This window comes from Lathyrus oleraceus, chromosome 2 (genome assembly GCF_024323335.1).
Source record: "Lathyrus oleraceus cultivar Zhongwan6 chromosome 2, CAAS_Psat_ZW6_1.0, whole genome shotgun sequence".
Classification (NCBI taxonomy): domain Eukaryota; kingdom Viridiplantae; phylum Streptophyta; class Magnoliopsida; order Fabales; family Fabaceae; genus Lathyrus; species Lathyrus oleraceus.
This window is the reverse complement of record NC_066580.1, coordinates 28393235-28408465: the sequence shown is the minus strand read 5'-3', so window position 1 is coordinate 28408465 and position 15231 is coordinate 28393235. Positions and strand designations below refer to the sequence as shown.

Sequence of the window (15231 nt, the reverse complement as noted above, 5' to 3'; positions counted from 1 at the left end):
GAACAGAAACTTTGGTTTCTTGAACACTCTGATTCAGAAACGATCACTAAAGACTTAGTTATGAAGTCTTCCATTTATGGAAAGAATCTAATTTTGGAAGAAAGTTAAACGTACCCCAAATTTCTATGGAAATAACACAGAGATTAATGACATTAATCATCCATCATTGTGTAAGACCCCAATTTTGTCCCTAAGATCCCTCATGGCATCATAACATTGCACTTGCATTGCCTCAAGGATCATTAGCATCTTGGTTCCCTTTGCCTTTGGGTGGGACCTCTTGTGAGTAGTTTGAGATCACCAAGCATGCTTGAATTGTATATTATTGCATTTCTTATTTTGTTTACTAACCAAAAGCACAAAAATATGTCACTAACATCTTTTGTTTGTAGCTTAAGCAATCACAAAGTCAAGAGCTTCAAAGAGATCATTGGTACAAAGATATGGCCAAGTGAAGATGATAACAGGCATGGTAATGGTTCCCAAAGCTCTCATCCATCAAATATGCCTCCCTAGCATCTCAATTCATCATTTTGATCAAGGCAAGTCAAAGGGTTTGAGGTTGGTTCCTTAGAGAAACCCTAATTTATCTGTGCACCACAATGCCTTACTCATGAAGCAACCTCAGCCCATGGTCAAATAAAATCAAGGGAAGTTCTTTAATTCTTCATTTCATGCATGTTTGAACTTATTTGAGTATCCTCAATAATCAATTCATCAAGATATGAGTCATGGACTTGAAAAGTTGATCAGTCAATTCATCTGACTATTCTGAAATGCACTGAGACCTAACGTTTTATGTGTTGTTCAAATGAAGATGGTCCCAGAAGAAAAAATGTTATTAAGAACAATATGAACAACTTTCATGTTCATCAAAAATTGATTTGAAGCTTGTAAGGTCATCTCCCATTCCAACACATTATAGGTCATTTTGATTGAAACCCTAATTTTGGGTCAACTTCCCAAGGACATAACTCATTCATTGTTTATGATTTTGAGGTGGGATCAAATTCATTGGAAAGCTTAAGATGTATGCTTAAAATGTTATGTTGGACAAAATTTCAAAATCTCAAAGGAAATACATGTGATAATGCAGGACATTATAGGTCATTTTGGGCCAAATGCATTGAAAGGCAAAAAAGTCGAACTTCAAGTGCCCATAACTCTTTCATCAAAAATCCAAACGATGCAAAATGTATGTCCATTTTGGTTGTCTTGAAAAGATCTACACCTTTTATGTTGGAGGTTTTTTCATTAGGGGCTTGCATCATCAAAAAAGAAGGGCTTGAACATTGGCCAAATTTAGAAACCTTGCCTTTACATGTTTTGCACCTTGCACTTTAAACTCCAATTTCACCAATTTCCACACCTCAAATGGATTTTTGCCCAACATAACAATTGTTCCTTACATCAAAACCTTTCCAACCATTACTCACATGATCATGTTTGGATTTGGCAATTGGTATTTTCGAAGAGGGGAAGTTTTTGGTTCAATTATGCATAACATGGTGAAACTTCATATGCAAGCAATTGGAGTGCAAACCACACGTCCAAACCTTCTCCAAATCATTTCAGCATCCATTTGCATTGGCTTTTGGGCCCTCCATGCGCCTGTACAGGCCCATGCATGGTGGCCTTCAACTTTCATGCACACGAAATTCACCTTGCTTGCATCAGGTCTTACTATAAATAGAGGTGCCGACCTTCATCCAAAACCAACCTAAAGGCGCCTGAAACCCTGCTGAAGTGATTCCCCAACCTTACCAAAGAAGCTATTTCAATTTTTCTTCAAATTTTTCAGATCCAAAATTCAACTACATCTGGTTGAATCCTTGGATCTAAAGCTTCTAAACCTTCATCCTTCAGCTCTTTGATCTTCTGTTTTGGCAAAGAAAGCAAGGACTCGAGCTCAAGTTTCCAGAAATCAAGGTTGTTATACAACTGGTTTTTTCTTCGAAACTCATTATGTTTTGATCTATTTGATTGGATATTATGTTGGTTGAAGTCCTCTCCATAGAGGCATCATTGTTGTGCATTCAATTTTCAAAATCTAACAAGTTCATGATGAACACCATAGAACTTCCATCTCTGATTTCTCTCAATATAGAGATCTAGAGTGGAATTGAGTGGCACAGGGATGATGTACATCATCCCAGCTTTCCAAAGATGTATAGATCGTGTCTTTTGGTTAAGATTTGGTTGTCTGCAATTTTGGCCAGAAAACACTAGCTCACCGGAGAAGAAGGTGGCTCCGGTGGCCGTCCCATTGCCAGTTTGAATGTGGATCGTTGGATTGAGTTTTCCAGATCTAATCCTGGCCCTCGCTTGTTATGCCTTTCATTTATTCAAAATGTTGCGCGTGGACTTGGACTTATGGTGGAAGCGCGCATCTGGAGCGCATGATCTGCCAGCTCAATTAATGAGCTCAGATCTAACGCTCCTGGTTTTTTTGAATTTCCAATTTCCTGATTTAATTTCTTTTATTCCAATAATTTTCAAAAATTCATATCTCTTTTATTATTGGTCCAAAAATTATGGGACCAATTGCATTCTTCTCCAAATAATTTCTAGTTTCTAATTTTGATTTTTAATATTTTTTATTTCATCATTTGATATTTTTTGTGGATTTTCTCTTTTCTGATTATTTTTAATTCATTTTAAATAGTTTTTGATATTCAAAAAATACAAAAATATTTTCCCAACCTATTTGAATGATGATAGATCTATGAAAAATATTCTCATCAATTTTTTAATTGATTTGAGATTTATTTGAGATTTTAGTTCATTTAGGTTATTTTTATTCATTTTTAATTGATTAAAAATAGTTTCTGACTTTTAAAAATGCTGAAATTTTTTGGCAAACTTTGTTTGACCTTGTTGAACTTAGGATAAATCACTTGGACCTTTCAAGGTTGATTTGAAGTGATTTTGAAATTTGACCTCTCTTTTATTTTTAATTCAAGTTTATTTTAATATTGAAAATGCCAAAAATATTTTGTTTATTGTTTGATCTCCAATCTTCATCTCACTTCTGATTTCTTATTGTTTGACTTTGACTTTCAATGTCATTTGGTCAATACATATGGATTGGTACATCTTATTTCACTTTATGCATTTTGATCTTTCCATTTCCTTATCCATTCTTCATCTTCTTCTTCTTCTTCTTCTTTCTTTTTGATCAATGAGTTGAAGGTTGATAAGTTAGCATTGATTAGGGAGACTTAATCTTCCTTGATTCAAATCTAATTCATCTTGATCAATTGATCAAGTGAATGGCTTTGCATTAAGGATATGTTGTTTTCTAGATCATGCAAAAGGCTTAAACCAATACAAGATCAATTCTCTTTTTTTTTTCTTTTTTTGGCATGGCAAGTTATTGGAACTTGGTTCACTAATCAAGACTTCTAACTTGTGTTGTTGCCTACATTATTATTGACCGGCCTCAGATAGTTGTGACTTCTACATAAGTCCAATTATGATTGCTTAACATAGCGCTAAATTTGCCTTATGGCACACTAACTACTAACATTAACCATTAACAATTAACATTTACCTTTTGCTCTTTACTTTTATGCAATTTACTATTCTTGCACATATATCCATTTTCTTTTCTCTTTGCTCACTTGTGCACATGTTTATGTTAATGCCATTTGCCTTTTTCTCACTTGAGCACATACTTGTATTTATTATTGTGCTTGTGTTTTGTTTTGTTTGTTATGGACCAAGTGCAAAGAGATGGACTTAGATCTTAGGACTTTCCCTATGCAAAAAAAAATGGAGAGATGGACTTAGATCTTAGGACTTTCCCTATGCAAAATTGGAGCAAAAGGATCTTAATGATGAATATGGGCCAAGCCTCTAAACTCATTCTTGTCCATTCTTGATTGACTTCATGGAACTTTTGATGTGTGTGCTTTTGTGCTAGGGGATTCTATGAGCTTAAATTGAAGGACCATTGCCATGTTCATCCAAAGTGAAAGACACAAGATACATTGAGGATCTCTTAAGAGACTTGTTTGATTGCTTGAGCTTACTAGTATTGTGATTGCTTATTCCAAAGGATCGGAGCTACTTGGATCATCAATATGATCTCAAGAGAGGAACTCCATGTGTGGTTTTGCCTCTTTATCCCTCACCTCTTGTATGCTTAGGACTTTAGCCTTTCTTCTTCTTCTCTCCACTCTAACCCAAGCCAAAACTTTTTGTGCAAACATTTAATCATTTGTTTTCAAACATTAGAAACCTAAGCCTTACACTTTTGATTTTCAAACTCTCTTTTCATAACACTTATTTTGAATTGAATCTTTAAGTCAACTTTGACCATTTTGTATACACTTCTAATTGGTAAATATAACCCATTCAAACGTCTCTTTTTGTGGTTCCAATGGCCACTTCTTTAATCAAATTTTTCATAACCTTTAGCTATTAGGTTTGAGTTATCCTTATGGTAGATGTAATACTCACCTATGTCCTTAGTGATAGACAATGAGTCTTCCATGCTTATTATAGGGTTAACCCTTCACTAGCATGTTGAAGCTATCCTCACATGGTGGATTTGTGGTTTTAGGTTGAATTTTCTCCCTTTGATAACAAAAGACCTTAAGGCTTTTGGACCAATCAATTCACCAACTCTTTTGAGATTTCTACTCCAAACTACGAGGTTTTGATCCTAATCTTTTTTTAAGATGGTACGCAGGAAATAGGTTTATCCATCCAAACATAAAATGCAAATAAACTTGTATATTCTCTTCTCATCACTTCAATCATGTTTGCACAAATAAACTTTCACAAAAGACAACAACCTTTACAACAAGTATGAAAAGGGCTCCCTAGGAGTACCTAGGATATTTTGGGTGCCTAACACCTTCCCATTGCATAACCAACCCCCTTACCAAGATCTTTGTTTCTCTTTTACTAGTTTTTGTTAAAACTTTTAGATTTTTGTTCGCTTTCTAACCATTCCTTTGGATAAATAGAAGTGCGGTGGCGACTCGACTTGTATGATTTACCTTGGATTTAGTCAATATCTCTAATGGTAACGAATACCCCGCTACACATTGCCAAGATCGTTTTCATCCAACAGTCTCTTCATCAACCCTTATATATAAGATGGATCTCTTCACAAAGAATGCAACGAAACACACGAGAATACTGAAACTAATATCATATCTCTTATGCATTCTCCTTTCACACGAGTTGCTGCTCTAAAGTGTGAACATTTCTTTTGTTCTTATATTGTGTAATTTCTGCTTACCTAGAAGCACTAAGCACTACTGTAATTTTACTTAATTGCTGAATTTTCCTCAAGTGACTTGTGAAGTCTGTAAACTTGAGAAGGCTAAGAGATATTTATCCTCTTAGACGATCTTTTGCTGTAATCTTTCAATATTAGTGGATTAAGTCCTTATTAAAGGGGAAATCACCTTGGTGGATGGACTAGAGTAGCTTTGAATTTCAAGCGAACCAGGATAAAAATTATGTGTTGATATCTTTTATTTTAGCGTGTGTTTTATTTTCAAAAGTTTTTATTATCATTTAAAACAATTCAAACCCCTTTTTCTTGTTTTTCTCAACCTTCAATTGGTATCAGAGCTTCAACTCTGTTATTTATTTTCTAATCAAACACTTAACAGTGTAGAGAGATTCATCGTGAGAAAAACACTATGGCCAACACCAATGAAAGAGATAGTTATAATGCCAAACCTCCGGTCTTTGATGGATAAAAAATTGATTACTGGAAAGACAGAATCGGAAGTTTCTTTCTGGGTTATGATGCTGACCTATGAGCCATAGTTACTATGGGTTATGTACCTCATGTATCTGATGTTGGTATTGCTATTGCCAGAAACAAGATGGCGGATAATCAGAAGCGTGACTTCAAAAATCATCACAAAGCGAGAACAATATTTTTGAATGTCATTTCCTACAATGAATATGAAAAGATCACCAATAGGGAAACTGCTAAAGAACTACTTGACTCCCTAAGGATGACCCATGAAGGCAACTCACAAGTCAAAGTGACAAAGGCTCTGACTCTAATCCAGAAGTATGAAGCCTTCAAGATGGAGGATGATGAAGCTATTGAGGTAATGTTTTCTAGATTTCAAACTTTAATTACAGGACTCAAAGTTATGGACAAAGGCTACACAAATCCAGATCATGTCAAAAAGATTGTCAGAAGCATGCCAAAGAAGTGGAGACCTATGGTCACTCCATTAAAATTATCAAAGGATCTGAACAACATAAGCCTGGAAGAACTCGTCAGCTCCCTCAGAAGTCACGAGATAAAACTTGAGGAAGATGAGCCCCAAAAGAAGAACAAATATGTAGCCCTGAAATCCAGATCTGAGATACGTAAACCAGGAAGGAACAAAGCCCTCCAAGCTGAAGAAGAAGACAATGACGACTCTGGAAAGGAAGACTCTGACAATGAAGAAGAGTTATCCCTTATGACAAAAAGAGTGAAACAACTCTAGAGAAAAAGGAACAACAACTTCAGAAGACTAAGACCCTAGGGAGATCGCTCAGAATCAACTTCCAAAAGCAAATCAAACAAAAAGGTAACATGTTATGAATGTAAAGAAACGGGTCATTATAGAAACGAATGTCCAAAGCTCAAGAAAGAAAGCTCAAGAAGAGAAGGTTTTAAGAAAAATTCCTTTAAAACTAAGAAGGGACTCATGGCCACCTGGGACGACTCTGAATCTGATTCCTCAGAATCAGACCCTGAAGAACAGGCAAATGTGGCATTCATGACTACCACATCTGGAAACTCATCAGAAAGAGAATTTGATCCTGAAGAGGTATTTTCTGATCTTTCTCGCTTTGATCTTGAATCATGCCTTTCTGAATCTCTAAACTCATATCTGAAACTTATGTAAGAACAAGATTAGTTCTACAATATAATTCCAGGATTTTGATGATAACAAAGGATGAAACCAAAAATGGCACCCTAACGAAAATTCTCTAAGTGTGCAGGACTTTGAACAACTACGAAGGAATCTGGTCGATTTATCATATACAAACTCTGATCAGATACAAAGTATTAGAAGACCAGAAGCATCTGAAGAAGAAGTGCGCTCCAAAAGTTCTGACTCTGAGCAAAACAGGACAGCAGAATACCAAAAGCTCTAAACTTCCACTAGACTCAGTTCTGATGATCTAAAAGACCAGTACTCTTAGAAGCTCTGACGGAACCTCAACGCATCTTCAGTTGTCATAGAAACTCCGAGACAACATAGACTCTGATGAAGATTCTCCAATCCAGAAAGAGTAACGAAAATAACTTCCTCAAATGGAAAGAAAGTATATTTGGAAAGAAGTTATTCAGGGAGACAATTTGGTTATGGCAAGAAACACAGAAGTAATGACATTGAATGCTCATCAAAGGCCAATATTCTGTCATCACTCCAACGGTCCTTTCCCCACTATATAAAGGACAACATACTTCAGTGAGAGACACACAACAACGCACAGAAAATTCTTTACATTCTATCTCTTAGTTTTTCACGAGCTGCTGCTCATACGTGAAAACACTCACTTGCTTATTCTGCTGTAATATTTGCTTACCTTTAGAAGCACTCTCGATTACAAATCTATTATTGCTAAATTGTTTGTGTTCCTCAAGTGACTCTGCGTAGTCTGTATACTTGGGAAGACTAAGAGATCACTCTCTTAGATATTTGGTTGTATTAATCTTTCAAGATTAGTGGATTAAGTCCTTTTTGAAGGCGAAATCACCTTGGCCGAGTGGACTGGAGTAGCTTTGTGTTATAAGCGAACCAGTATAAAATTCTGTGTGTTCTTATTTTTGATAAAGCCTTTATTTTCCAAAACAATTCAAACCCCCCTTTCTTGTTTTTCTCACCTTCTGTTGGTATCAGAGCTTCGGCTCTGTTATTGATTTTCTAATCAAACACTTAATAGTGTAGAGAGATCCAGAACGAGAAAAACTATGGCCCACACTAATGAAAGAGACAGTTACAATGCTAAACCTCCAGTCTTTGATGGAGAGAAATTCGATTACTGGAAAGATAGAATTGAAAGTTTCTTTCTGGGCTATGACGCTGATCTCTGGGACATTGTCACAGATGGATACAAACCTCCCGTAACAGATGCTAGAGTTGTTGTTCCCAGAAGTAAAATGTCAGATGATCAGAAGCGCGAATTCAAGAATCATCACAAAGCCAGAACGATACTTCTCAATGCCATATCTTACAATGAGTATGAAAAAATCACCAACAGGGAAACAACTAAAGATATACTCGACTCCCTGAGGATGACTCATGAAGGAAACTCTCAGGTCAAAGAAACAAAGGCTCTGGCTCTAATCCAGAAATATGAAGCCTTCAAAATGGAGGATGATGAAGCTGTAGAGGTAATGTTTTCTAGATTCCAAACTCTTATTGCAGGTCTCAAAGTGCTAGACAAAGGATACACAACTGCAGACCATGTAAAAAAGATAGTCAGAAGCTTGCCAAAGAAGTGGAGACCCATGGTCACAGTCTTAAAGCTATCAAAGGATCTGAATAACATCAGCCTTGAAGAGCTTGTCAGTTCACTCAGAAGTCATGAGATAGAACTGGAGGAAGATGAGCCTCAGAAGAAGATCAAGTCTGTAGCATTAAAGTCCAGATCTGAAAGGCGCAAGTCTGACAGAAACAAAGCCTTCTAGGTCGAAACAGAAGATGCTGATGACTCTGTACTGGAAGATTCTAACGATGAGGAAGAATTATCCCTCCTGACCAGAAGAGTAAAACAACTTTGGAGAAAGAGGAATAATAACTTCAGGAGACCAAGACCTAGAGGGGACCGATCAGACTCAACCTCAAAAGGTAAAACTAACAAAGATGTTACTTGTTATGAATGTAAAGAAACAGGTCACTACAGGAACGAATGTCCCAAGTTAAAGAAAGATAGTTCCAGAAAAGAAAACTTCAAGAAAAATTCCCTCAGAACCAAAAAGGGACTGATGGCTACCTGGGATGACAGCGAATCTGACTCATCAAAATCAGACTCTGATGAACAGGCTAATGTGGCACTCATGGCTACCACATCCAAGAACACTTCAGATGAAGAATCTAAATCAGAAGAGGTATTTTCTGAACTCTCTTGATCTGACCTAGAATCATGTTTGTCTGAAACTCTCGGCTCATATCAGAAACTAAAACAAAAATTTAATGCTATAAAAGGCGTTCTTGAAGAAACATTAGAAGAATGTGGCAAACTTGAGATAACCAATTCATAACTAAAAGATGAAAATAGAACTTTAACATTAGAAAGAGATGCAACAAAGAAAAATTGCTTAAAACTTGAAGAAGCGTTATCTCAAGCTCCACAAACTTCAAACACAATAATTTATAAATATGAAAAAGCTTTTCAAAAGTTTCTGAAAAATGGGATAGGGAGGAGTATAATGGCATCCATGATTTATGGAGTCAGTCAGAACAATAGAAGAGGAATTGGGTATGATCCTAGTGAAGATAAAACTTCTACTAATGACCAACCTAAATCTCCATTTTCATATCACTATACACACACAAGAGCAACAATTTAATAATGCTAGAAAACCCAAAGTGTTAAGAATTTCTGGGAAAACTAATCACAAAGAACCCAAAAGACTCTGGGTACCAAAGGATAAGATTGTTTATGTTGCAGATATCCTATGCAGCAGAGTTAAAACACCAGTCATGGTACCTGGACTCTGGATGCTCGCGACACATGACGGGAAGAAAGTCTATGTTCCAAAGCCTGGAACTTAAAGATGCTGGATTCGTAGGCTTCGGAGGATATCAGAAAGGAAGGATTAGAGGCTCCGGAACTATTGTTAATGGTACTCTTCCCTCTATATCTGATGTGTTATATGTAGAAGGATTAATGCATAATCTGTTATCAATAAGTCAATTAAGTGATAACGGTTATGATGTAATCTTTAATCAAAAAACATGTAAAGCCATAAATCAAAACAATGGTTCTGTTCTATTCACTGGCAAAAGGAAAAACAATATTTATAAAATAAATCTTTCTGATTTAAAAGAACAAAATGTGAAATGTCTGATGTCTGTTCATGAAGAGCAATGGGTATGGCATAGACGCTTGGGCCACATTAGCATGAGAAAATTATCTCAACTAAATAAACTCGAGTTAGTCAGAGGCCTACCTAAGCTGAAGTTTTCTTTAGATGCTCTGTGTGAAGCATGTCAGAAAGGAAATTTTTCAAAAACATCTCTCAAAAAGAAAAATATTGTTTCTACCTCTAAGCCTCTGGAACTTCTTCACATTGATTTATTTGGTCCTGTGAAAACAACATCAGTCAATGGAAAGAAGTATGGACTAGTCATTGTCGATAACTTCAGTCGCTGGACATGGGTAAAATTCCTAAAGCACAAGAGTGAGTCTCACTCTGTATTCACTAGCTTCTGCTCCAAAGTGCAAAACGAATTTGACTCTAAAATCATCAGAGTCAGAAGTGATCATGGTGGGGAATTTGAAAATAAATTTTTTGAGGAACTATTTGACTCTAATGGAATATCCCATAATTTCTCCTGCCCTAGAACTCCACAACAAAATGGAGTTGTAGAGAGGAAGAATAAGACACTCCAAGAGATGGCCAGAACCATGATCAATGAAACAAATGTGGCTAAGCACTTTTGGGCCGAAGCTGTAAATACAACGTGTTACATTCAAAATAGAATCTCCATAAGACCTATTCTGGAGAAGACTCCCTATGAACTGTGTAAAGGAAGAAAACCAAACATTTCATATTTTCATCCTTTTGGATGTTCCTGTTTTATTTTAAATACTAAAGAACATCTGAACAAGTTTGATTCCAAAGCACAAAAAGGTATTATGTTAGGATACTCAGAACGCTCTAAAGGCTACAGAGTATACAATACGGAAACCAAAATTGTGGAAGAATCAATTCATGTCAGATTTGATGATAAGCTTGACCCTGAAAAGTCAAAGCTAGTTGAGAAACTTGCAGATTTGGAGATCACTCTTGCAGGATCTGACGAGAAGATTAAAGCTCCAGAAGTAACTGCCATTCAAACCTCAGAAGGAACTAACGCCCAACAATCCCAAAGAAAGCTAAAAGTCGCCTCAACATATCTGAAGAGTTGATTCTGGGAAATAAGGACGAACCTATCCGAACTAGGTCTACCTTCAAGACTCCTGAAGAAACTCCTATGGGACTAGTATCTCTGATCGAGCCTACCTCCTGTGATGAGGCACTTCAGGATAGCGACTGGGTTCTAGCCATGCAAGAAGAGCTAGACCAATTCACAAAGAACGATATCTGGGATCTTGTTCCTAAGCCCAGAGGCACTCACGTTATCGGAACCAGATGGGTATTCAGAAACAAGCTGAATGAGAAAGGAGAAGTTGTCAGAAACAAAGCTCGACTGGTGGCTCAAGGTTATAGTCAACAAGAAGGTATTGACTACAATGAAACCTTTGCTCCAGTCGCCAGGTTAGAATCTATTTGCTTACTTGTATCATTCGCTATAAATCATTCTATCAAATTGTATCAAATGGATGTCAAGAGCACATTCCTTAATGGTTATATATCAGAAGAAGTGTATGTCAACCAACCTCCAGGTTTTGAAAATTCAAATTATCCAGAACATGTTTTTAAACTTAAGAAATATTTATATGGACTTAAACAAGCTCCCAGAGCTTGGTATGAACGATTAAGTAATTTTCTTCTGGAACATGATTTTATCAGAGGGAAAGTTGACTCCACACTCTTCTGTAAAAACCTTAATAATGATCTCATGATATGCCAGATATACGTTGATGATATTATTTTTGGTTCAGCTAACGCCTATGTATGTCAAGAATTCTCTGAGCTAATGCATGCAGAATTTGAAATGAGCTTAATGCAAGAACTAAAGTTATTTCTAGGAATTCAAATAAATCAAATTTCAGAAGTCACGTACGTTCATCAAAGCAAATACATAAAAGACATTCTGAAGAAATTTGATATGGCTGAATGCAATTCTGCAAAGACTCCCATGCATCCAACCTGCATTCTTGAAAAAGAAGAAGTCAGTAAAAAGGTTTGTCAAAAGCTCTATCGTGGTATGATAGGCTCCCTTCTCTATCTGACTGCTACTCGCTCTGATATTCTATTTAGTGTTTGTCTCTGTGCCAGATTTCAATCAGGTCTTAGAGAAACTCACTTAACAGCAGTTAAGAGAATTCTCAAATATATGAAAGGAACTCCTAACCTGGGCCTGATGTATGAGAAAACATCAGAGTATAGACTATCTGGTTTTTGTGATGCAGATTACGCATGAGACAGAATGGAACGAAAAAGTACATTTGAAAATTGTCAGCTCTTGGGAAACAATCTGATATCCTGGGCCAGCAAAAGATAATCAACCATAGCCCTGTCCACTGCAGAAGCGAAATACATCTCAGCATCACTGTGCACAACTCAGATGCTCTGGATGAAGAATCAGTTAGAGGATCTGCAAATCTTCGAGAGTAACATTCCTATCTTTTGTGATACTACTGCTGCCATTTATTTAAGCAAGAATCCCATTTTACACTCCAGAGCTAAGCACATAGAAATAAAACATCACTTTATCGGAGACTATGTTCAGAAAGGGGTAGTAATATTGAAATTCATTGATACTGATCATCAATGGGTTGACATATTTACTAAACCCTTAGCTGAAGATAGATTCCTCTTCATCCTAAAGAATTTGAACATTCAAAATTTGCCGTGAATAATATGTGCCTCTGAAGTTGTAAAATGAGATTCTAATGTAAACACAATGAACTCTGCCTCTGACTCTGATACTCCTACCAAGTTAGAAGTTATCTGAGTTAGAAATCTCCAGGAACCAATCCTTTGGTATTCCTGAAGATCAGATAAAGCAAACACGTGGAGTACCTTGCGTCTGACCTTGGAACTTCTAGACAACTGTCTAGCAGTAATCAAGGAACAGTCTCTTGAGACCTCCTCGAGCAGTGTACTGGCTGTTGGGATTAGACATCATTAATGAGCTGTAATCTTTTTTTCCCCTAAAACGTGCTGACTTGGTTTTTGTGCTAAAACTCTGCTTTGTGTGTCGTTTTGCATGCGCCCTAATTTGGTTATTTAAACACATTCATTTCACACATTGCACACTTTTCACTCTCACGCACTCTTAAACCTCAACTCTCTCAAGGCATTCCTGCAACATTCTTCATCTTCATCCCAGTTTTCAACAACATCATGGATGCTCAACAATAAGCTGTTTACAACTTCTCTCAACAAATGGATTCAAGCGAACAAACTCCAAGTTCAAGCAACCCAAACCCAGCGGTTACCGACGTAGTCACTACTCCCATCTATAAAAGAGCCTCACATTCTTGATCGTGAGCCTCACATCAACCTTGCAACGCCATTTGAGAAGCTGGAAGTATTATGTGAATCCTTGGTGGATTTTGACAACATGTGTAGAAACGATATTGACCTCACAGATGAAATCAGAAATCAAGGTTGGGGAAATTATTTCAAGCGCCTGTATGGTCCTGTCTACACAAATCTTGTGAAGGAATTTTGGAGATTTGCTGACGCTGATGACCACTTCATTGTCTCCTATGTTCTGGGAGTCAAAATAGTGATCATGGAGAAGTCCATTGTTGCTCTTCTGGGCATGGAAAAGGATGGAGGAAGAAGGATCTACAACATCAATCCTAGGGCAAAATACATGTCCCAAGAGATTAACCCAACAATCTTCAAGCAGAACGCAGAAGGCAACTCCTCCAAGAACAAGGAGCTACTTCAGAACCTCCGTGTCTGGCTGAAGATCATTCTGGGTACCATCCATCATCGCCCAACGTCAAATTCCTCAGACTACATTAACACAGACCAGAAGTGCATTCTATACTGCATCCACAAGGGTCTGAAGCTCTGCCTTCCAGCACTTCTCTTCAAGTATCTCAGAGACTCTGTACGAGATACAAGGAACAACATGAAGCCCAGAAACTACATTCCTCTGGGAAGGTTAATTTCTGACGTTCTGATTGAAAGTCGTCTGGTGGACCACCTGTTAAAGCTCAGACTCATGGAAGACGTAATGATCGACACTAGAAAACCTATCAACGCCAAAAATCTGAAGAGCATGGGGATTCTGGATCAGGTCAAAGTCAAACCTACTCTGGACACTTCCTGGGATGCTCTAAAAGATCAGAGGGAAATTCCCCATGGACTCTATCTGTTCTCAAAGGAAGACCCCCGAGATGTAATCCTTTTCTATCTGGATAATTTGATGAAAGAAGGAGTGGATATCTCAGACTTCAACCTAAGCGAGCTACCAGAAACTGCTCCAAACTTCATGGACCATCCTCGAGGACCCTCTGAAAAGGCGAGACAAGCGAAGAAGGCAAGACTAGGAGAATCCTCCGGATCCAGACCTCCAGCACCTCTGCATGAGCCTTCTGGTAAGTCTGTTTCTCTTGCTCCCTCTGCACAAACACAACCCATTGCTTCTTCTATCCCTCAACCAACACCTATCTACACTAACTCAGAAACTCCTCCTTCAACCACCAAAACATCTCAGAAATTTAACCTTGCCACTACCACCTTACCTCTATCTGACGCAGAAATGCTGAATGAAACCACCTCTTCATATTCTTCCCCAGAATCACCTCCCTACAACATTTCCACAGATACAGAACACTCTGACCCTTCATCTCCCACTCTGGCCCAACTTCAAACTCGTGCTCTGGCCTCACAACAGCCAACACAACCCCCACCTGAACCTGAAGTCACTTCACCACCCGCAGAACAACCAAACCCAACACCATCTGACCTTCAACCTTCTGAACCAATTACCTCTGACACACCCTCACCAAACACATCCGCTGAACCACAAAGTCTCAACCTAAGCCCTCCCACTTCTCCACCTCCACCCTCTGAACCATAAAACACCCTGCCAACCCTAGAAGAAGCAATAATGTTGTTTGCAGGAGCCTCAGTTGACAAGGTCAAGTCTCTGACCATCAACTATGGCATCAGTGATGATCCTTCAGCTGTTAGGACACACTGGAACAGAGTTATTGGCTGGATGACCTCTGAAGCCTTCAAATTGAAGAGCCTCTCTGAGCAAGTCAGAAACGACTTCATCAGAGATGCTGAAGCAAGACTACAGGAGCGCTTAGCCAGAGAAGCTGAGGAGCAGGCCAGAAAGGAAGTAGAAGAAAAGGAAAGGCAAGAGGAAATTCAAAGACTTAAGG

General features: G+C 37.8%; 1 protein-coding gene across 1 annotated transcript; it reads left to right on the top strand.

Moving 5' to 3' along the window:
- The first annotated feature begins 14060 nt into the window (after positions 1-14060).
- LOC127121734 (extensin-like) lies at positions 14061-14921 on the top strand. The gene has a single exon (XM_051052181.1). It carries the CDS (start codon positions 14061-14063, stop codon positions 14919-14921), a length of 861 nt encoding a protein of 286 aa, XP_050908138.1.
- Positions 14922-15231: the final 310 nt, after the last annotated feature.